The sequence below is a fragment of the Macrosteles quadrilineatus genome, unplaced genomic scaffold (assembly GCF_028750875.1).
Source record: "Macrosteles quadrilineatus isolate MER2022 unplaced genomic scaffold, UCM_ALF_1.0 Scaffold_11__1_contigs__length_5352618, whole genome shotgun sequence".
In the NCBI taxonomy this organism is placed as follows: Eukaryota; Metazoa; Arthropoda; class Insecta; order Hemiptera; family Cicadellidae; genus Macrosteles; species Macrosteles quadrilineatus.
The window spans coordinates 2,250,730-2,275,193 of NW_026542604.1; the positions used below are offsets into that span (position 1 = coordinate 2,250,730).

General features: G+C 36.1%; 1 protein-coding gene across 1 annotated transcript; it reads right to left on the reverse strand.

The window, feature by feature from the left end:
* Positions 1-119: 119 nt before the first annotated feature.
* Positions 120-23,080, reverse strand: LOC129004780 (coatomer subunit gamma-like). Its single transcript, XM_054433407.1, has 17 exons — positions 22,900-23,080; positions 20,894-21,024; positions 19,256-19,483; positions 17,445-17,611; positions 14,632-14,761; positions 14,202-14,447; positions 12,569-12,772; positions 10,429-10,588; positions 7,426-7,534; positions 6,653-6,770; positions 6,203-6,328; positions 5,514-5,655; positions 4,434-4,615; positions 3,293-3,467; positions 1,855-1,949; positions 1,415-1,664; positions 120-311 (listed from the first exon to the last, which is right to left on the reverse strand). Exons 1-17 carry the CDS (start codon positions 22,934-22,936, stop codon positions 181-183), a joined length of 2,631 nt encoding a protein of 876 aa, XP_054289382.1. The 5' UTR covers positions 22,937-23,080; the 3' UTR covers positions 120-180.
* Between the last annotated feature and the right edge of the window lie 1,384 nt (positions 23,081-24,464).

Here is a 24,464-nt window from a genome sequence, read left to right on the forward strand (position 1 = left end):
AAAATAAGTGGATTAGATTATTTACTGTTAGTGTGCTGTGCACAAAGAACTTCTTTTTTAAATCCAAATCACTTAAAATTCAGTGAGTTTTAAGGGGTTATAATAAATGACAACACAAGTTTAAGTTATAACATGTTTAATCTTATATTTTATTTATACAAAGAACTATGGGATATTCATCTATCCTACGGTGGATGTGATCAGATCCGCGACCTGAGGTTCAGTGGATCTGACAGTGAGTTGCATAGTGACTCCGTCTCCTAGCGCCAACTTGGCTCTCACTAATACTTGATAGCCTCCTCGGAAAACACCTGTTAGATGCAAACACACATTCTTGTTACGGTTTTATTCTATAATATAGACTCAGGATTCAGCGAGTTCATATTAATGATGGTTTACGATTACGATGATCACGATGGTTTGCTTCACCATTGCAAACAATGGTCCTCTCAATTTTAATTGCAACTTAGGTGACACAGCTGAAATCCAAATATTCTTTATGCATTCTTTTTGAATAAAAAGAATTCTGTATGAGTAAAATTCTGAATAAAAGCCTTTATTTTTAAAGAATGTTCAACTACTTTCAAAGGAGGAAATATAACTGGTGTTTATGATGGATTGAGGCCAAAAAAACTATAAATGGAATGTCCAAAATATGAAAAAAATTTTAAACTTCACGGTATGAGCAGAAGGCAGTACTGCCCGGTACCTTCACTTTGATTGATCAACTTCTTCAAATACCGAGGTTTTCTGGAATGAATTACCTTGTGAACCAAGTGAGGTTTGTATCTTGAACATTAAATAGTTATATGGTTATACTTTTTAGGTTAAACCATTTTGTGTGATCTGTTTTAGAGCTTTGTTTGGAGAAAGCTGATTCCACATGCACATGAGAGACGATTTTCGAATACTGGAATGGCATAGTTCTTTGAAAGACACACAGTAAAACCCCAACAAGGACCGGGACGAGGTCGTTTTGTATAACCAATTATTTTGTGCTAAACAATAGTTGGAATCTTAAGGCTATTTCGGTTCAAAAAGATCCTCAACAGTCATATTTTACGTTTTTAACAATTTTTAATTACATTTTATTAATAATTTACATTGTGTCATCTTAAACTAAAACTGAACACACACAATCTTAATTAGCTTAATCCACAGTTGACTATTCTTTTGTGAACTTATAATGCTATGAGATGTAATTGACTGCTCAATTACATTCTGTTCGCCAAGCTCGGCTAACTATCCCCACCATGGCAGACAATTCTTAAGACCTAGCTAATTTTACAAATGAATCAAACTTTTTAATGTAGTATTGGTTAACCTGTATTTTAGTTTAACAGGGTGTGGTAAAATGGGTTTTACTACATTGTTGGAATGAATCAGTATATAGTGTTATGACAAAATAACTGACCTGCAAGGAACAGTGTGTGTGAAGACTTGCCCGGTGGGACTCGATCGCTGCGCTCGGCAGGCTGCAGTCCCAGAAAGCTGACAACGTTGCTCACCGCCTGTTCGATGCTACTCATGCTGGTGAGTGCAAACATGTCCTCCATCTCTGTGTAGCCACTGGCTGGGTCACCAGCCTCCTCCCACGCGGCCGCCCAGTTGGCCTTGGACACCTTCTGTATCTGGTCTGCCAGAGTCACTTCCACGTCCTCCAACTGTCCTCACAAACCAAACATAAATTCTCAAAGGATTTCAAACATTGGGGTAACAAAATATAACTAACATTTTAAAAATAATTCTGGCAAATTTTGGGTCATGTGTTAATTTTGGGCAAAATCCAATGGTTAAACACAAGTGAAATTTTAATTGAAATATAATATATATTATGAATTTGTTTGTACGTACCATGTATTCATCGTCATAGCCTTCTTCACAATCAGGCAAACCTGTAGCTGGATCACAGTCTTTTACAATGAACTTGAGAGTAGCACCAAAAGTTCCTACAATGTAAAAAATAAAAACAGATAAAAACTTTATATACATGCCATTATTAAAGTCGCTGACGTATCTCCTTTAACCTATAAATAAATATTTAGTGTTCTAGTTATTCCTTTAATAAATTGCAGAATGAATTACTGTAAATATTACTTCCAAAGGGTTGATTAGCCTCTGGATTACTTAATTATACATTTGATTAACAAAATGTATAAGATACAGAGCAAATAAAATTAATATATACACACAAAATATATTTCGACTCTTCAGGCTTCTTCAGAAGTAGATGGCAGTTACAAAGACAACACTTTAATATAAGATGTCACAGTTTAAGGTGACGGAATATATATTTTAAGAGGTTGGCGGCCTCTTTTGATCTTGCAACCCCCACACATAGAACCCCCCCTGTCCACATAGACTACAGATCTGTGCGTGGAACATATCCAGCAAAGCAAGGGGTGAGCTGGTACAGTACGAAGGGGAACTGTACGGATAAAACGGTTTCGGCCGTAAGTCCGTGACGCTACCAACTGAGCCACCGACTCACCATTTGACTCATTTGTTCTGTGACTCGTCTGTAACCTTTCATCTGGTGAGTTAGCTGTGTCCTCTGTATCCTATATTTTTATTATGTATTTCTTTAATCCAAGTTAAATACTTTTTTTCTAAAATGATAACCTTAATTATACCTTTGACTATCTGATAGAACTAGACATTCCATCCACACTTTTAAGTTTTTGCCTGATCTTTTTATCAAAAATTGTCGTAGTTGAAGATAGCCACTGACAGATTGTGCTGATCTAAATTACTAAAATTCTGCTGAAGAAATAAACTTTTTTACCAAGTCAAACTAATGGAATGCCTTATTGTGGAAACTGTTATGGCTCATAAACTTGGTCAGCAACAAAAAATAAGGTAGAAAATATAATTGTAGACACTAGTGCATTCTGTGACTGGCTCTTTTTTCATAACGCCAACAGCTGGTTCATATGGATGGGATGTGTACTTCAGTTTCCTTCAGTCAACAATTAGACCTTAAAATGGTTTACAATACTAGCATTTATTAAACCTTGGTTGCTGTAGTGACAACTAGTTGTGGTTCTTCAGTTGAACCATCATCAGGTCTACAAGGAGTCAAAAGTCGACAACAACCCACAAACACGATAGATAAAATGAACATACTTTTATGTGTCTGGTTAGCTTAGATTCTGATCATGGTTACAGAGCCCACAACTGAATGTGGGGGAGCCATGGTGCTTTAATAAGTTTTTATGACTGTGCACATTTTCAGCTTTTTCTATCAGTTTAGTAAATGTAAATTGTACTACTAAATTGTAAATGATCTTACCGATGGAAGCAGACAGCTGTGAAGGGAACTTCAGCACAACATAAACACTCTCTTTCTCCCCGTACGCCAGTTTCTGACAGGCCACTTCCTTGACTACCTGATAGCCTTCACTGGGCTCCAGCTGAACTCTTACTCTTTCTAGTAGCACTTCGTTCAGTGTGTTCAAACACTCAAACTGTCAACAAACAATTCATTACAAAATATACAAATGTGGTAGTTCAGTGCTGTAAAATAAACTAAATCCATATATTTCACTACTAGGGACTACGGTGAGTGACATTTTTAGACACAAGCTCAGAATAAGTTTTATCCTTTAGATAATGACAGCCAAAAGCTTTAGTTCCAATGTGAGTTCAGCAACATCTGTGTGCACCAATTTCTCTTAATTATGGAACAGCTCAATACAATTGTAAGGTTAGATTCGTCTGTTTTTGAGCAATTCGTTACTGCTTCTTTGTTGTTAGTTCACTATTTTTTAACATTTAGTAAAACAATATATTTATAAACTGTTGCTTGTCCTGTAGTAGGTTATAAAAAAAAATGCACAAATTGCAAAATTCGCCCTTAATTTGGTTGAAATTAGCTCACTCACAGGTCATCATAAGACATGAAACACACATAAATACATACTTCAGATTTTACATAATAATTGTCTAGTTGCAATATTTAAAGTCATTATAGATCTAACCTTCCTGAGTACAACTTGATTACAGTAAACCTTTGATAGTTCGACACGGGCTGAGCTATTTTGTCAAGTGATATTTAACCGTTACTATTGTGATGTAAGCTGACTTGAACATTAATTTGTCATTCATAGTTTACTTGAGACTTAACTAATGAACAGTGAAATTGTTAAGCTTTTTAATATTTAATAAATTTGGGTGATTTCTATATAAGACTTGTGTGTTTTTACTTTCCTATTAAACTCCATTTACTCCCAATAGTTTGACATTTCGATAGTTCGACATCCCTTAAGTCCACAAAGTGTCGAACTATAGAGGTTCTACTGTATTAAGATATAAAGTAAATCATTCCATATCTTAAAGATGACAAGATTCAGAGCCTTATGGAACTAGACATGTACACTCAAAATGTTTTTAACTGAAAGATACAGAAACATAATGAGCAACATTAAATGCACCTGCAACACAAGATGGTGCGGGAAACTGTGTTTTATGCACTTGACAACATATTCTGTCTCAGACTCTGTGAGTTGTACAGCTTCAGAGGAGTGGAACAGAGGTCCTGGAATGGAAGCCAACTCAGGCACGGCCGCAAGCTTCTCAGCAAACGACTCCTCCCTCGGAACGGGCACTTTGGGGGCTGCAACAATAAGTTCACTGAGAGGAAATACAGAGGTTTATTTTCGTTAGAATTTTCCCTGATAGTTTGATAACTATTTTTAAACATGCCATTTATTTCGTTTTTGTGAGGAAATGGTCCATATCCTGGCATTTACTACAACACTGATATTTTGGTACCTTTTGTTGGATAGTGGAACGATTAGGATGCACTAATTGAAGTAAAAACACCATTTGGTTGAAGAATGAAATAAAACCCAAACATTATGGAACATTATTGTATACACTACAGTTAAGCCCCGTTCACAAGGGGCGAGTTTACAAGCTACTCGCCGGCTTTTTTACACGCAGCTAGTAAAATAGCTCAGTGTGAACAACGTACTCGCTCAAAAGCTGCTTGTAAAAAAGCTCTGGAAAAAGTTGACGCTGCCGCTACTTTACACGCCAACTCGCCAGCTTTTGAGCGAGTAAGCGTGTAAAGTAGCCCAGTGTGAACACAGTTGCTTGTGCGCGTGCGCGTGTTATTCAAAGATGTCGGAGGATTTGGTTCAAGCGAGTGGAAAAAGCATCGTGTGAACGACTACAAGCGCACTCGCTGACTCACCAGCGTCTTTCTACACGTCAGCGAGTTGGCGAGTGGACAAGCTCCGTGTGAACAAATACAAGCACACTCGCCAACTCGCCGGATTCTTACACGCTGGCGAGTAGCTTGTAAACTCGCACCGTGTGAACGAGGCTATAGGGTCATTAATTAATGGAGCACTGAAAAAATGGCATCTGAGTCAAGAATCAAAACCGAGTTCTGGAATTGGAATCGGTATCGGAATCAACCAATTCTGGAATCGGCCCATCACTACAGTTAAAACTTTAAATTATTTGAAATTGGTGAGAAATTCAAACAAATTCAACATCATTCATACCAGGTGTAACGATGCCCTCAGCGGGAGCCTTTTCTTCAACAGGGTTGACTGCTGCCGCTGGGACTGTAGATATGTCAAAAGGCTCTAAATTCGGATGTAAAGTGTACTGGTGCAGACAACGTTCAAGGCTGGGCAGCGACACCTAAATACATAATCATAAATCTTTAATTGCCATAAGGATAAGGATACATTTGAGGGATCAATTTAAGTCATTACAAAATATCTGTGAAATATCGGTAGTTTTCAACTGTGTGATCTTCCCAGACACTTCGACATCAATATTTAACAACCAATTCTCATTATTGATACCAATGTGCAAGTAATGGTGGTATAAAATATTTGTAAGCTTACAAGTCACAACTAAACTACATGGTCTTAATTATTTAATCAACAGCATCAACATAAACAAAAAATACAATCAAAATATTCTCTTAATAGAATGAACATTACCAAAACCTAATCCTATTGACATGGTAATAACAATAATGAGAAATGTGTAAACATAAACATTGCACGGAAGCTCCATTATGATTTAATGGAACAGCTGTTTCGGTAGGCTGGGGCTGGGGCGTTGCCTTTTTTGTCTCACCATTGCATTGTATTAGAGGTGGCTATATTATGCATAGTTTTGTATACCAGTTTGCACTTTTTTCAATAAACCTTGTATTCATGGACTGTTTTTTGTCTACCTGCAGAGGCTCCAGAATGTATTGGTTGATCAGTTGTTTGTCCCCTGTCTGCAGTATGCTGTGGTAGTATGTGGCTCTGTCTCTCACCTCGTCATCAGTGTCCATCTGACATCTGGCCAACAACACCTGTCAACCAACAACACCTAATAAAGTGACAATTAGCAGTAGCAATAACCTAGTGATACAGTGTGGACTAGGAAGATGCTGACTAGCTCTCATATATAGATACAAAATTTACAACACAATCATATTGAAATACCTAAATAAAACTGGTTTAAGTAGAACATGATTTACTTTTTTCCCAAAATATTTATAACTAGCTAGCTATACGGTCCTCAGGTAAGCGTAACATGAGTTCTGGTATCAATTTCTGCAAGTATTGCCAAGTCCAAATGGCAAAAGCAATAAAAGGAACCTCCGTAACAACTTCAACAACCATATTTAATTTACCTGTACATTATCCAATAAGGGAGGACAAGCAGCACCGAACTGAGCCATCGCAGACACAGCAGCCGCTCGGACTACTGCATTCTCCAGGATAACTCGATTGTAAATATACCTAATGTACCTGCAACCAAAAATACCGTCCTCGTAACATAGAGCACAAGGGCCTAGCTGTTTACTATGGCACAAGACAACTTCACACTGTTCACAAAATTTAGCATATGGATATAGATCTCTCTTCCAAATTCGCCTTCCCTGGTTGAATATGCACTCAGTGACAGTGAAATTTTTTTTTTAAAAGGTAATGTAATATTTTTGTTTCTAAGTGTCTATTCATTGAGGAAGGCCTATGTCTACTTTATTGATAAAAATCGTTGATGTTATATCCACTTCAGTTCAACATCATCCTTAGTTTGGCCATTAACCTTTGTTTGTTTTTAGTATTTTGTCAACATAAAAATTCATAAACAATTCAAATATAATAATGATGTTTGGGTAATCTATGACTATTTTCTACGAGTAAAAATACTATTCCTGTGTTAAAATTGTACCAACTTTTATAATACAAATTTACATGGTTTCATTGATCCACTGACGGAGTGCACTCATGTCAAAAATTTACTGATTTTTGTTGACTATGTCAACTTTTTAAATACGCTAAACTAAAAGTTTAATTTATTTTAACTAGGCCTATTACATTTTATGTCATACAAACGATCAAAAGTACTGCATCAAAAACTGAGAGAAGTGATCAAATTTAGTCTGTGAGTGGCCCATACCTGGAAGGCTGTCTAGTGCGAGGGCCTTCCTTGCCTAGGAGATGTAATATCCGCACTGCCAGACTGGTGTGTTCACAGTCCTCGATAAACTCACACAAGTGTGCCAGGCCTGCAACATTGCAATAACATAGTAACAGATCAAAAATACAATATTGATAAAATTTTGGCACACATTTGGTACAGTAGACTCCCTCTAGTTCGGCTTCGGTTGGATCGGCCTCCGGATGGTCCGGCCCGGTCTCAGGGGGACAAGTCATATAGTCACGGGCGAATGACCTTCAACAGGATTCAACTTGAATGTTTAGTTTCCGGCCATTGAAGTAAACAATTCATGTCAGTTTAGTTGACGGGTGCTTCTATGGGCGAATTGTTGCATATTACCTATGTAAAACTATGTTACATAACCTCAAAAATACCAAGAAAATTTTATAAATAGTTTTTCTTCAGTCTAATATGTTGAAATGCAGTGTATAATTAAATATTTCGTACCATTTTTTTATGTGGTAGGTTCCCCCATTATTGTTTTTGAAACACGACGGTTTATTTGACAAAAATAAATTAAAGCAAAACAAATAAAAAGCCATCGTTAGCTTCAAGGTCAAGCTATCCGCTTGCACTGACAATCGTCTGCTCTTTACACAACTGACGTCTGCTATGCGCTTGCTATCTCACAACCGTTTGTGATTGGGTGATTACTGATTAGTAACCATGGCAACTTGTTGAATGTGTGGATTAAGAGAAACCAAAGACAGAATAGAAGAACAAAGAAGAAAGAATAAGCGGTGTTTTACGTCATCCATTGTTATCTTTATCCTATTTTACGACTGTCGTTATTTTCTGTAAGACAAGTAGGCACTATGATTTTATGCTGTTTTATGAGTTATCTGATGTTTTTATCAACATTCTTATGCTCTGAAACAACATGTAGTAGTAGCCTATGCTGACTATGGTAGCAGTAGCTTGCAGTACTAGACTAGACTTTCTATTGTTATGTTCTTTACGTGATTTATTGCTGTACGTACAGTATTGTGTAATTTTTGTTTTGCTTGAGTAAGCGTGATTTTAAACGTCACAGCTTTTATTACTGAACCAAGGTTAATGACTTGACATATCACGATTGCGCAATACTATTATATTTGTATTTTGATTATGTAAAATGCACTGCATCCGGTTAGTCCGGCCATTTTGTAGTCCGGCCAGTGGTCCGGTCCCTAAGTGGCCGAACTAGAGGGAGTCTACTGTAATTAAGCTCTATCCAGAATTTTTTTTTTACAAATAGTTAATGTTTAACATGTTCTGTTCCCTTCTGTTATTTTGGTAGGTTGAATTTTACTTGCAAATTACAACAGGTTCAAGTAGTAACCGAATACTGATTATGATAAGGGATATGTCGATTCTTCATACTGATTCTCGATACCACTGATACTTGGACCTAGGTATTGGTATCGAGAATCGATCATTAAAAGTCAATTCCGATACCGATACCCACATGCTGATCAGAAAGTTACCACTATTGCCTCGGTCGTGCGAGACGATGATGAAGTTTCTGTGACCGCAGCAGACGAAAAGGACATCTACACGGCCGCGGAAGATGTTCACAATTTTGCCGCGATCGTGTACGACGACGATGACGTTTCCGTGACTGCAGGAGTCAATGATGACGTCTCTACAGCGGCGGGAAATGTTCATGTTTTGCCGCGATCGGAGAAGACGACGATAACGTTACCGTGACCGCGGCAGTCAAGGATTTTGTATATATGCGCAGCAGTCAATGATGATGTCTATATGGCTGCGGAAGATGTTCATGATTTTGCCACTTTTGCAGGCGGGGACGATGACGTTTCTGTGACCGTGGGAGACGATGATGAGGTCTACACGGCTGCGGGAAATGTTCATGATTTTGCCGCGACCGCAAAAATGATGTTCTGTAATTGAGGAAGTTATTTTTTATTTTGCTGTGATCCCAGAATATGACAATATATCTCCACGACCACTGGAGATGATCACGATATTACCTCGAGTTTGGCTTGACTGAAAATAGAAGGCTGCCACATCTCTACATTTTCTTTTTTGATTTTTGTTGTTAGATCATCATCACCTTTATGAGATCCTTTGTAAATGGTGTATCCGTTGATATAAATAAATAAATAAATCACCTTTATGGTAGTTTCTTTTAAATGTGTTTAGAAGGATGTAAAATAAATTGGCTAGTTAGAATGTTTCATTGCTGCATAATTTTTTTATTTACTTGTAAAACACTCAATTGATCAAAAATTACTAATTTAATGACATAAAGAGAGGTAGTATAAAAGTTCATTTACAAAATTTTAAATGCTATCGGTATTGAGAATAGATTTTTCAGGTATCTGTATCGAGAATCGATCAATTTTGGTATCGGCACATCACTAATTATGATCATAAATTCACATCTCCCATTGATATGTTCTAAAGTAAAGCTTTCTGATTTTCATCAATATTATTAAAATGACCAAATAGTTTATATTTTATGTTTTTATGCCAAAAGCATGTTTAATTTTTCCTGTAAGTGAACAGTCCTAGCACTGGTTTAGATATAGTCAACTATTAATCTGTTGTTAATTAGCATCATTAAATAATAGCCCAAAGACATAGAATGGGAACTGGGTCCACAATAAATCCTCTACTAGATCAACTCTGAAGGTGATTTTTGATTAAATGTGATTAAAACTAAATATTATACTATACTAGACAGTAGATTGCTACATTTTCAACTTAAAAGTGTTTACAATACTTTTTTTCTGTAAACTAGTGTTGGTCAAGTTATTTATTATTTTGTGTATATAGTGACTATGTGTCTACACTTTTTTCAACCATGATACAATTTTTTGTAATCAATTGGCAAAAGTTTTTCAATATTGACTTACGAAGACTAAATGAAAATATTTCCAAACCTCCACACCATTGAAATTGTAAGCTTGATGACTATTAAAAAATACTTCAATCATCATTACTTTACCAACTCACCAGTTTCCTTGGCATCAGGGTTCTCTTCTATGATAGTGATGACAGTGTCTGCTATGGAGGCTTTGTATTCCAAACCTCCCTCATCACGCAACATGGCTGACAGAAAGTTCATCAAAACTGAGTGTTTGCGGGGAAACTTGAGACACAGCGCTCGTATTGCCTGTGTTAAAGTTAAAGCGAATACATCAGATAATTGTTTCGGCAATCAATTTCTTGGTGTTGAAGGATATATGATCTGTGAACTTGGCCACAAACAATTAAGCTGAAAAATTAATTTATTGGATATCATTTAAGACATTAAATCTTCAAAAATCACTCAGTACAGTATTCAAGTATCTGAACAAAAACGACTGAAAGCTATCTTTGCGTTTACACCTAGGAATCAAGTTTAGAACTGTTCTGTTTGAAATTTTAAGCTGGACTATAAGGTCTGACCAATGCCCAAGTAGTCTAATACATTGTCCCCCTGGAGAGAAGACACATTGAGAGATCAAATATCGTCTTGTCCAGGTAAAAGAGTAAGTAGGAAAAATCACAGAAAAACATAAGTCTGTCTCAACTCGAACCTTCCTAGGTTAAAATTGTTGTTAGTATCAGTAAAGTATATTATTAAAGTTTTTATGTTTCTTGAGCCAGAGTAAATTCTTTCCTACTCGGTTAATTCTCCTATAAAAAAAATTCATTCTTATCCAGATCATTTTGCTCATTGTCACAATCCTTAGTTTCAAGACTAAATACAAAAACAATTTGTTTAATAATTTTGCTTCAACAAGATAGTACTGTATTTAATCACAGTGTATAATGGCTTTGACGAAAATATTTTGCAATTGGATAAGGTCATACTTAGACTCAAGGCAAGTGACGCAATTAGAGAGTGAAACATCAAACCCGCTTGTCAAAACCCAAGGAATTCTTCAAGGCAGCTGTCTTGGGCCTGTTCTGTTCAATTTGTACACGGCAGACCTTCCTAACTGTGTGCAACATTGTACAGTTCATTTGTATGCCGATGACTCACAGCTGCACTTGTCCTATGAGCCATCCCAGATGAGAGCTTCACTCGATTTCATTAACTCTGACCTAAAAGAAATCCTTTTCTGGTCAGGGAGGCAAATGGGTTGAAACTCAATACTGGCAAGTGTACTGTGATGCATACAGCGCCACGTGACTTGGTGCAGTCCCTCAGCGAGAAAGGAGTGAGTGGTGTTCAACGGGGAATCTTTGACTGTGTGACAAGTCAAAGACTCTCACAATGTGTTGTGTTAGTTAAGTTTTTTCACCTGAAGACGGGATCAGATTCCAGATCCCGAAACGTTGTGTATTGTTTTTTTACATTCGTGATGGAAAATGTCCGCAATAAACCTTTGAACAACAAGTCAAAGACTCTTGGCGTTGTGCTTGATAACAGCCTCACCTTCTCTGACCATGTCACACATGCTTCGCAGTGCGCGTTAGGAAGGCTGAGAGGGCTGTACAGGTTCAGAAGTCATCTGCCAGAAGCTGTGCCTCATGCAGTCACTAGTCCTGTAGGTGTTTACATATTGTCTCCCTGCTTATGGAAACATCAACTCTGTAGAAAACATGAACCGAATGCAAAAACTTCAAAATTCTACTATTGGATTCATTTTTTGCCTCAAAAATTTGTTACACATCACTCCATTTAGAGCTGTAGCGGGGATGACAACAGTAGACACTGTTTGCAGGATAATGACGTGCTGCATGGTGCACAAGGCTCTTGTCGTACAGGAGCCACAGTATCTTCTTGAGAGGCTCTCTTTATGGGAGGAGGTCTCTCAGCGCAGTACCCGCCATGGAAGTCTCCAGTTACACTTTCCAAGAGTGAAGCTTGAGTTTGGAAGGAGAATCTTCTCATACTTCGGCCCAAAGTTGTAAAACGACCTCCCCTCTGGCCTCAAAAAATATGCCTTGTCATCCTTTAGAGTTAAGATAAAAGAATTGTATGCTGATGGTTGATTATTGTTATTTATATTGTATTGTTTCTGTTTTGTTATTGTTCTATTTATTTATTTGTTAGTTTGATTATTGTTATTGACAATAGTTGTTCTGAGAAACGCTTGATAAATAAAGGCATTTTTATTTATTTATTTATTTAATCATAAAATGAAAAACAGTTTGACCTTACCTGTATAACAACAATCTTGAACTCGTCACTAATCTCCGACACAAAGGAGGCTATCTGCTTCATGAGTCTGTCCACGGATGACTCCGCCCCAGTCTTGAGCAGGGTGGTGATGGCCAGGGTGGCGATGGATCGGTTGGAGTCTGTGATCAGATTCTCCAGGTCCAGGTTACAGGCTGTCACTGCGGCTGGATGTGACATTGCCACCTGAAACATGGTGAAAACAATATACAACTGAATAAACGAACATTTAAAACGTTAATTTACTACATAAATACATTACCTTCGTGACTTATACCATGATATGATTTGTTATGTGATTGTAATTTAATTATACATCACTTTAAGACTTTAAAGCATCAGGTTTCTATTATTATCATCATTAATTCTTGAGACAGTATCATCAGATGGGTATTAAAAGCCGAAGCAGGATGAATTTAGAATAGAGTGGGATGATCTGTGTGGCTTTGATAATGCCTAATCAGCTGTTTATTTTCCTTTAATAAAGTACAGCTGAGCCCAGTTTCTACAGCTATACAGCTAAAAAAAAGCTCTCTTCATGTGTCCAATTTTTAGGTTAATTCAAAACAATACAATCAAACTGGCATACATTCTTGTAATTGACAATTAGTTAAATACTATACTTTAAACATTAATCTACTTTATAAACTCACTTGGCCATTAGAGAATAATTACTTTGAAATTAGAGACATAGGCTAATTCCTAATTCCAAATCAACTAACTAATGAATAGGCTAAGTTGTTACTTAATAAATTGTTGTCTCCAATGTACAAGTGATGGTTGCTTTGAAAATAAATTAACATGAGCAAATATAAAAATATTGAATCTTCAAGGAAAATTAATGTCAATCATTAAATTAAATGCTCTCAAGATAACGAGATACATCTTTATAGACTAACCTTTTGACCCATTTAAATTATAATTAACAGCTAATCGGATTGCTAATATCTCACTAATGCCTAGTAAGCAAGAGTCGAGTTTGGTTTATAAAATGCAGTAGCCTTAATACTGAATGTGTTATAATAAATTAGAAAATGAAATATACCAAATTGGTTTATTTGATCATAAACTAGCAATCTTTCGTAAGTAATACAACACGGTCCCTAATTGACAACATGTCAGTTTTTTTTGTAATTATTTAACCTAAAATTTGACAAGTATGAACACATGATCTCAAAACAGCCAAAAACATAAAGGGTAACCATCAAAGATATTCCACCAAACCTTAACCGTTTCTAGCTAAAAAAAATCAACTGTCAATTAGGCACATTTACAATAACCTCCAAATTAAGTCCGGTAATTACAAATTACCGGATTACAAAATATTTTGCACTTAAAGACTTTTTGAAGGAATTTTTGAAGGAAAACACTTAAAGACTATGCTTTCTGGAATTGCTGTGCTCTATTATAGTACTCTGAATGATTTCATTATATTTTATTATGTACCATTAAGTGGACTGTATTGAACAATTTGAATTCAGAGATAATATGTTACGGTACTTTAAATTCTGAGGTTAGGCTGTTTTTACTTATTGCTTTGACTAGAACGCAAGTTTTTTCAATATCGGCCAGCTGATCTAAAAATTTTAATCTTCAAATCGTCAATATCACACACCTGGTTGAGAGTGCGTACGGCTGCAAAGCGCAGGGTAGGCTTGGGCGAGCTGCAGAACAGCTGTAACACACTGACAGCTGGAGCCAGCTCTCGCTGCGTCGTCTGCTTCAGATTGACAATGGCATGGGCAGCCTCGTAGATCACAGTCTCCGACTTGTGCCTCAAACATGACTCGACAAATTCAAACAGCGGAGAGTCAGCAAACTCACCGCCTTCCTCCTCCAACAGTTTGCAGACGATACGGATCTGCAGAAACATAACAGTGATAAAATAACTAGGCCTACTGTAAATAAAAGAAAAGAACAAATATATTTTAAAATTACTATGTAGTTAAAGTGTTAAGTCATAACAAGTTGGTGGTTGAACTAACTGTAGATATAGATAATGAACAAAAAATGGAATACTGACTATTCTTGAATGATAAACTTACCAGCATACAGACAGCGAAAGGACTCTTAAGAGACATTCTGGTCAACTTGGCCACCAGTTTTGTGACAGCGAGGCGGTCAGTCTTGCGTATGTGGTAGAGAACACCCAGCCCGTGGTATTGCACCATCATGCTGAAATAAGCATCCATTGTAACACTAAAATACCCTCGCCACAGCAAACCTGCAGACTAAGCGAATTTCCATTTACCTGGCTGGATTTCTACTAAAATATTCCCTGAAAATTGTCAGATTTATTTCCAATTGAAATAACATTAATTTTAAAGAGTACCTAGGTTTGCTGCTCAAGGGAAGGTATTGAGGTGTGTGTTTTTATTGAAATGTTGATAGCTTAGTATGAAATAAATAAAATTGCCAAATATGATCAAAATATATCCATAAACAAGTAAACTACAACAGTTCATTTATTCTCCATAAGATGGGAATTTTAAATTTACAATTTTTTTAAATTATCTCCGTAACCATTGGGCATAAAACAACTTTCAATATACAATACCCCCGCTGCAGCAAACCTGCCGACTAAGCGAATTTCCATTTGTCTGAACTGATTTTCAGTTAAATATATTTTAATAAAATTAGGTTTAACGAGTACCTAGGTTTGCTGCTACAAGGAAACTAATAAAGTGTGTTTTTGAGTAAAATATTGATAGCTTAGTACAAAATAAATAAATTTGCCAAGTTTGATCAAAATATTTCCCTAAACAAGCAAACTACAACATTTGACAATATTCTCCATAAGAATAACATGGGAATTTTAAATTTACAATTTTTTTAATTTTCTCCGTTACTAATAATCGAACAAAAATACTTTTATATACTAAATTATTTGTTTTTTTAAGCTCTTTAAAAAGGTCTAAAGAGAAATCGGAAAATTTTGTGTTTAAAGGGTCAAATGTGAGAAAAACCAATTTTTACCCCATAAAACCCCCCGTAAAGCCCCGTTCCCATGGTCCGATCGTGCTTGTTCGCGAACTCATTCAAGTTTATCCCGCTTTACACCTTTAAACCAAATTTCATCAAAATCGGACAAAAATTACTCAAGTTATCGCGTTCACGGACGTATATATATATATATATATATATAAGTCTATATATATATATACCCCCGCCGCAGCAAACCTGCCGACTAAGCGAATTTCCATTTGTCTGAATTGATTTTCAGTTATATTTTAATAACATTAGGTTTAACGAGTACCTAGGTTTGCTGCTACAAGGAAACTAATAAAGTGTGTTTTTGAGTAAAATATTGATAGCTTAGTACAAAATAAATACATTTGCCAAGTTTGATCAAAATATATCCATAAACAAGCAAACTACAACATTTGATAATATTCTCCATAAAAATAACATGGGAATTTTAAATTTACAATTTTTTTAATTTTCTCCGGTACTAATAATCGAACAAAAAACTTTTATATGCTAAATTATTTGTTTTTTTAAGCTCTTTAAAACGGTCTAAAGAGAAATCGGGAAATTTTGTGTTTTGAGGGTCAAAAGTGAGAAAAACCAATTTTTACCCCATAAAACCCCCCGTAAAGCCTCGTTCCCATGGTCCGATCGTGCTGGTTCGCGAACTCATTCAAGTTTATCCCGCTTTACACCTTTAAACCAAATTTCATCAAAATCGGACAAAAATTACTCAAGTTATCGCGTTCACGGACGTATATATATATATATATATATATACATATATAAAAATTTGAACGAATGGTGTTTTTGGCCTCTGGGGACATCAAAATGAAAAAGTAAATCGGTCCCGGGTCTAGGTCTTACCGTGCCACCTACGGTAATAGCTACTTCCCTATAGGGAAATTCGCTAAAATTATTTATTTTTTTAAGCTTTACAAAATGGTTTGGAGAGAAATAATTAAATTTTATGTTTTTAGGGTAAACAATGGGAAAAATCAATTTTTACCCCATAAAACCGCCCATAAACCCCCGTTCTCATAGTCCAATTACGCTGGATCGCAAACTCGTTTGAATAAACATAGGTTTACACATTTGTACCAAATTTCATCAAAATGGTATCATTTTTTCTCAAGTTATCGCGCTAACGGACACACACATATATATACCGAAAAAGTCAATCGGTCCCAGGTCTAAGTCTTACCATGAGACCTACGGTAATAGCTTATTCTCTATATGGGGAATTTGCTTACACAACAAAGCACTGGCATAGCATTGGCTCAAAACAGCATTAAGCAGCAGTACTTCCTCAATTTTCCATGGTAAATTTAGAAATACCTAAGGAGGAATGGTATCCACCTCAGATGTACAATACCTTGTTCACAAAATAGTCAACTATCTCAGATTTCATACACAAATTTAAAATTTTACAATAACTTAAAGCAACTTTGGACAAGTAAAAATCTTAAGTTTCCTCTTATAATTTAGAAAAAAATATACAGGTAGTTTAAACCGTCCTTGTCAATTTGCCAGTACCTACACTTCTGTTGCTTATAGTGAGGTGTGCCTATAATAATATTCCAAAATGTAAATAAGTAGGCCTAATATTACGTATTTATATGATGTGAATTTTTAAAGGGGTCAGACTTTTTCCGTGAATTCACTACCACTAGTCTTTAGAGCAATAGATTATTTTATTAGCAATAGAAGTGGTAGTGAATTAAAATTTGGTTAGGTTGGGTTAGTATAGAGTTAGAAAAACCTAACCTAACCACATTCCACTGGTGGTAGTGAATTAACGGAAAAGGTCCAAAGGGTCTTCTAGAGAGTTTCATAAATACTAGCCATGTCAATACGATTCCAACATGTCAGCAAGACAACAGATACTGACTTGTCTGAGTTGACAGCCTCCTGAGCCTCGTTGACCCATCGCTTGACCACGTCGTTGGCCACACGTGTGAGATGCAGACTGCTGACCAGCGCCGCACTGCTGACTGCACAGTTACGCTCCACTATAGCCTGCTTCATGTACCTCTCTATCGTCTGCAGCATCGTGGACTGTAAAAGCAGCAACATGTAACATATAAACTGGTGCTGAGAACTAGTGGTATTTTCAAGCATCTAAGGTAATACTATAACAGATCTCAGATGAAGTTGAGGCAAGCTACCTGACTTTGAGGGAGGTTAGGGCAATGGCTGGCATCAGCAAGTAAATCTCACTATTCAAACCTCACTAAAAGGTTTTTCCTTAATCCTTTTGAAACTAGATTTTTTTTTTAATTTTCCGAAAAATTCTATAGTTATTTACTTACTTTGTCCAAAAAGTGCTAGGCTTGCCACAGGGGCAAAGCCTAGTGTGTGAGAAAAAAAATCGGTAAAATGACTGAGTCTGCTTACTGCCATGTCCACGGCAGTGCGTGTAGTTGATAGGCCTATCACTATGGTTTTTATGTTTTGTGTAAAATGTGTGTTTTATTTATTCTGACGACACATCAAGTAGATCCTTTTGTTTGCCTGAAGATGGCGGAGATGCTTAAATAGCCCTCGAAGCGTATGTGGCAATTTCGACACTAAATGTTAAAGATTGTCTGACGAGGTATGTTTAACCATAATATGTCATTTTAACGCAATCCTAGGGTTATGAAAATGAATTTTAACTAAGGACACTCTGGCTAATCCTGTCAATACAATTAAACTATTAGAATCATAATCTGTACTCTAGTTTTCTTTAGAAAAGGCTGCATAAAATGCCTTCTGAGCCGTGACAGACAGACAGAAATTGGGATAAGACAGGTTTCAACTTATTTAATGTATAAAACGTAAAAATGACCAAAAATATGTATAATTCTGAGCAATGTACAGACAAAACTCTTATTTTATTTATATAGATTAACTTGGTTTGAATTTTCAAAATCTAAAAAAATCTATTAATCAATAAAAATCTTCTTTTAGTTTTACAAATAATGCTGGGCGGGGGAATAATGTTTCACATTTGTCGTGTAGGTACCTCATTTATGGTGGGGGGGCTGGTGCTCGATTGGGGGGGGGGGCTGCGCCATGAGTCTAGGGGGGATGGGCCCCCCTGTCTATAAGACTTTTAAGGAAAAAGACAAGCAAAGATATATCGTCCCACAGCACAGAAAGGGTTAAATCGTTTAAAAATTGAATTAATTTATTATCAGAGTAAAAGTCAAATACTGTCTTTTAATCTAGGACGAAGAATTGTGGGTTTGTCTCTTGTAAAATGAGCAAGTAACCTCTAGAGAATCTTTTACCATTCTTGTACCTTAGGGATAACTGGACAATATGTTCAACCAATAACCAGTCTAGACATTTTGGACAAGCTATATGACTAAATAGGTAGGTACCAAATAACTTCTTGATCAGCATTTTACGTGTTATTAAACTTACGAAAAGTAAATAAAAGAAACAACTTATAACACTTAACATTTTTAAGTGTCTTAAAATGTTTAAGACGTTGATTCTATTTACTTTCCTTAAATAGATACTTGGACAAATTTGACAATACCGTTAGGTAGTCCTAAATTAAACACAAAACTGACTATATTTTTACTTTTTCATCAAAGTCTTGTATACAGTGACCTAACCTAATTTTACTGATAGTGAACTGGCTTATAGTAGTCTAAATTAACAGAATTTAAGACAAATAGTTATTTCAAATCAATCGCTAGGCTTACTTACATCAGTGATGCTACAAAGGGCTCTAATAGCCGCTGCTCTGTAAAGATCTTCTTGTCCCGTCATGTCCTTGGTCAGACTGGAAGTGACGATGATCACATCCTCTGCCAGAGACGACAGTTCCTTGATACCGAGGTAGACCATCCGTCGCAACACAACGTCCCGTGACTGAAACAGCTTTGTCATAGCAAAGAAAACCTCTGTCGCCTCGGTGGAGCCCAGTTGTTCTCCCTGTAGACAAAAGATACAATTATATGGATGATTTTAAATCGTTGTGTTAAGTATTGTAGACATTTCTTATAGGCCTACATCACATATGAAAATTCAAAAATAATTTTTCTGCCAACTACATTGAAAATGGAGCCCAGGTCATCAGCTGTGCATTACAATTTCAATACAATAAATACATATACGAGGGTTGTTTTTTTTTTCAACCTCCGATCGCTCCGTGCAGACGCTACGCGGGAGGCAGAAGGCGGGCATGCGCCGTAGGCGATTGCGCAACTCTTCCACTACACCTGTCGCCATTGCTGACATTCGCGCGTAAGTTGACGTTGTGCTACAGCCACATAAACATGGCTGCCACCATTGATGCTCCCGCCAAGTGTGAATTGCGAAGTGTTATTCGTTTTCTACAGGCTGAAGGCCATAGTGCTGCAGAAATCCATCGGAGAATGGGTCGTGTGTATGGGAAACACTTTATGAGTGATGGTGTTGTGTGTGAATGGTGTCGAAAGTTTAAAGACGGCCGTAATGATGTGCACGTTGAATGCCGACTTCTGGAGTGGTTTTGATCCATGACAATGCCCGTCCACACACTGCTGGAGCAACTCAACAGCTTCTTGACCAATTTGGATGGGACATTTTCGATCATCCATCATACAGACCTGACCTTGCACCCAGCCACTTTCACCTTTTTCCTAATCTGAAGACGTGGCTTGGTGGGAAGCTTTTCAAAACAATGCGGAGCTCCAAACCAACGTCAAGGACTACCTAAATGCGGTGGCGGCAACCTTCTATGAGGAGGGCATACAAAAGCTTGTCCAGAGATACAACAAATGTCTGAATCTCTATGGCGATTATGTCGAAAAGTAGCCGTAAGTGTACCTATCTTTTGGTAATCGGAGGTTGAAAAAAAAAAAAAACAACCCTCGTATATTGACATTCAAGCAAAAAATTTAAAAATATTATAATAATTCTAATTTAGGCTTACATTTAAATTTAAATAGGTAGCGGAGTAAGATACCTAATGCACCTAAACAATGGTAACAGACATTCATATAAGAGGAAATTTTGATCATTATAATTTTGGGGAACAATTTACAATGGTAAACGATACCGGTACAAACTTTTTTTGAAAAATAATTAGCTTTAATAATGGTACGTAGTATGACAAAAATATAGTTCATTAAAAGGCCCTAAACGCCTTTACAGCCTCGACTTCATCTTGGTTGTTTCAGCCATCTTGTATCAATGTTATAGCTATCTTGTATAGAAAAGTAGACCTTAAACTTAGTGATGAAACATACTAATCAAGTGTAGGCCTACATTAGACTAACTTATGCCTATATAAACATGAGGACAATGTTGCCATTATAAATACTGTGTTGTCAGCTTGTGCTAGGGATATAGGTACTTTACCTGATTTAGTAGGTACAGAATTTTAGTAAGGATGTGTGTACATTTTCTTGGATTTACAGGAGTGTCATTGAATGTTCTTGCTTCTTGAAGAACGCTAGTTTTATCAAGGTTTTGAAACGGATTTCCCCCACCTGAAAAGGAAACAAATTAAATCAGATAGGTACTTTTGGGTTCTTTGTTTGGGTACCGGTACTATTTTTGTTTAGTTTGGCAATTAGGTGGGCCTAAGTTTATTGCAGAAATTATATGTTTTATGCTAGAATAATGTTAATTTCACTGTTATCATATTACATATTTAACCCCCCTCCAACCTGTTATGTTTCTTAAATCAATGAGAGTACAGTTGTAAGCTCAAGGTTGCCATGTTGCTTTACCTAGTTTATTTTTCTACATCCAGTTATTTTCATTATATTCTTGGGTGTAAAGCTAAAGGCTAGTTAAAGATACTGTAATTGTTGAGTTTATGAAAGAGACAATATCCTGATTTACCCAAGTGTTCCCCTGAGTGCCAGCATGTTCTTGTCCAATTTCCTCATACAAAAGCAGCAACTACAGTTACCTGTTTATATAAGTACCGCTTCATTTCTAAACGTCTAAATCTGAGTAGACTGCATGAGATTTTAACTAGATATGATAACTTGCTAAGTAATCACTAGGCTAGTGGTTACAGTAGTATATCAGACTTTGATTCAAGACGGAAGAGTTCAATTGTCAGCATAAAGTATCCATATAGAACAAGATATGAGGGGTTTAGAGTTGCTATCCTTTAAAAGTAGTTTTAGCTTAGGGGTATATAAATGAATATCCCATTGGGAACAGTTCCGTAGCGAACCTTTGATGTATTATGAGATGTAATCATAATTTCATATGAATATTGATTAACTTAAAACATTTAAATATTTAATTTAAAATACTTAAAGGATTGACTCACAAGTTATTGAATGTAAATATTGATTTTTTGTTTGGGTCTTTTCAGGAAGAGGGCTGCTCACAACTCAGTATAGTTTGAGGCAGTAAAAAATAAGGTACCATTACTTATCAAAATTTACCTTTTTCTAAACCAACCAAACATAACCTAACCGCCATGGCACTGTGTGTCAGAATCTTGTAAGTTGCAAAGACCATTAAGTTATGTCTTAAAATATTCCTATTTAATTTCCATGTTAAAAACAATAAAGATATTAAATTTTATTTGATACTAATTATTGGTATTATAGGCCTACCAATATCATGATATGGGTAGACTTCCGCAAGTTATCTGTTGGCACAAACAACCGAATGAAAATATCGTTCGATATATCGTTTGGTTAGTTAGGTAAGGTTAACCTAACCTAACTAACCAATCGATATATCGAATGAAACAATCGAATAATCGATATTTTCATTCCATTGTTTGTGCCAACAGATACGGAAGTCTACCCCATGATAACTTATGTACGATACAGTATTTATATTTTATGACATTTTCATCCGATCATAGGTTAAGTTATCTGCAGAACTGTAACTTACCTATCTCATTTGTATAGGCAGTGACTTAATGACTAGTTTTCAGGGCAGCACTTTACTTTACGTCCTACATTCATTCGAATGAATTTATCGATTGATAGGGCCTATATAGATTACCATTTGATATACCGTATCAAGTTTGGTTAGTTGAAAATTAAAACCTCACCTAACTAACCGAATGAAATAATCGATAGGCTACATCGAATAATCTATATATCAATATTTTTCATTCGAACGGGTGTAGGACGTAAAGTGCAGCCGTTTTCAGAATAGTCCTACAATATCTATCCTATCTAGAGGCCCTAGGTGAGACAATTTTAAGCTACAATATTCTGCAAAATATTATCATATAGCCTAAGGCTTAAAATGGGTATTTTTTAAATTTGTTAAATTGTATTTAGAAACTAGGGGCCTACAACAAAAAGTTGAATTTGAAGCCTAAGCTGATAGGTTAACAACTTAACATTAATTATTAACATTATCATTTTAACATATCCTACCATCCTCCTCCTCTTTTTTATCACGTTTAAATGCCATTAGTGTTCTATACAGTCACAAATTACGTTGCTCCCAAATATATTGCAAAGGTTTGTGTATACAATTTTAAAAAACACCACAGGTATCTCAGGATTTCTGGTAAACGAAAGATTGACAGAACGACAGAACAGACGAGACAGCAGACTATCGGGATCGGGCAAGTAAGCAAGGCAAAACGTCACCCATCACACGTCATCTTCTCAAACAGCCGGGTAGTTTTACCTCTAGTTCAATCCAATCCGATTTCCATAGAAGAATTCTTGGTCATGTATAAGATTTTCAGAGTATGTTATCTTATGTTTAATCAACGGTATCATTGATTTTATATCTAAACTATTTTTCTGGACTTAATATTTGTATCCATGCAGTAATTTATAACTAAAAAAAACGTGTTGATATAATAAATAAACGGTATCAGCATTCTGACACATACTTTCTCCCATAAGTTTGTCAACAACCTTTATCATGTAGCGGTGAGAGACCGTCGTGAAGTTAGCGGCTCTTTTCATCGGCGCTTTTTCGGTTTGTAATAGATGTGGGTTGGTACGCCTGCGGACGCCACAAACGTGTTTTGCAGGGATGTCGGAAACACAAATCAATGACAATACGATGCGAAATGATGTTTTTATATTTATATAATGTCAATAATACATTGATAAAACGTGTATACAAGTTAAAACTAATTATTTGACGTATTTTAAAAGGCATATTTGAGACCGTACTGTAGATTATACGTAGCTAAGGCTTAACATAACGCGAACAATTAAAACTCCGAACATAAAAAGTGCATAATCTTTTTCCCAAGCCCATCACATCAACTTTGAGCTATTCTAATGGTAATACACAATGTTTAGAATAATCAGTATGAGTATGATTGCGGCAGTCCTGTGAATTACGAAGCTATAAGGCAAAATGTATATGGTTGATAGTAACTCGTATCAGGAAAAAGTGCACAATCTTTTTCCTAAGCCCATCACATCAATTTTGAGGTATTCTAATGGTAATGTACAATGTGTAGAATACTCAGTATAAATATGATTGAGGCAGTCCAGTGAATTACGAAGCTATAAGGCAAAATCTATATGGTTGATAGTAACTCGTATCAGGAAAAAGTGCACAATCTTTTTCCTAAGCCCATCACATCAACTTTGAGGTATTCTAATGGTAATATACAATGTGTAGAATACTCAGTATAAATATGATTGAGGCAGTCCAGTGAATTACGAAGCTATAAGGCAAAATCTATATGGTTGATAGTAACTCGTATCAGGAAAAAGTGCACAATCTTTTTCCTAAGCCCATCACATCAACTTTGAGGTATTCTAATGCTAATATACAATGTTTAGAATAATCAGTTTGAGTATGATTGCGGCAGTCCAGTGAATTACGAAGTTATATGGCAAAATGTATATGGTTGATAGGAACTCGCATCAGGAAAAGTGCACAATCTTTTTCCTGAGCCCATCACATCAACTTTGAGGTATTCTAATGGTAATATACAATGTGTAGAATACTCAGTGTAAATATG

Bases quoted from the DNA above. Each gene is read 5' to 3' on its own strand.
- LOC129004780 (XM_054433407.1), bottom strand. From the start codon at position 22,936: ATGGCATTTAAACGTGATAAAAAAGAGGAGGAGGATG. The intron at 10,589-12,568 runs GTAAGGTCAAAC...ACTTTAACACAG, and splicing joins TCAAGATTGTTGTTATACAG to GCAATACGAGCGCTGTGTCT. The intron at 7,535-10,428 runs GTGAGTTGGTAA...GCAATGTTGCAG, and splicing joins CCCTGATGCCAAGGAAACTG to GCCTGGCACACTTGTGTGAG.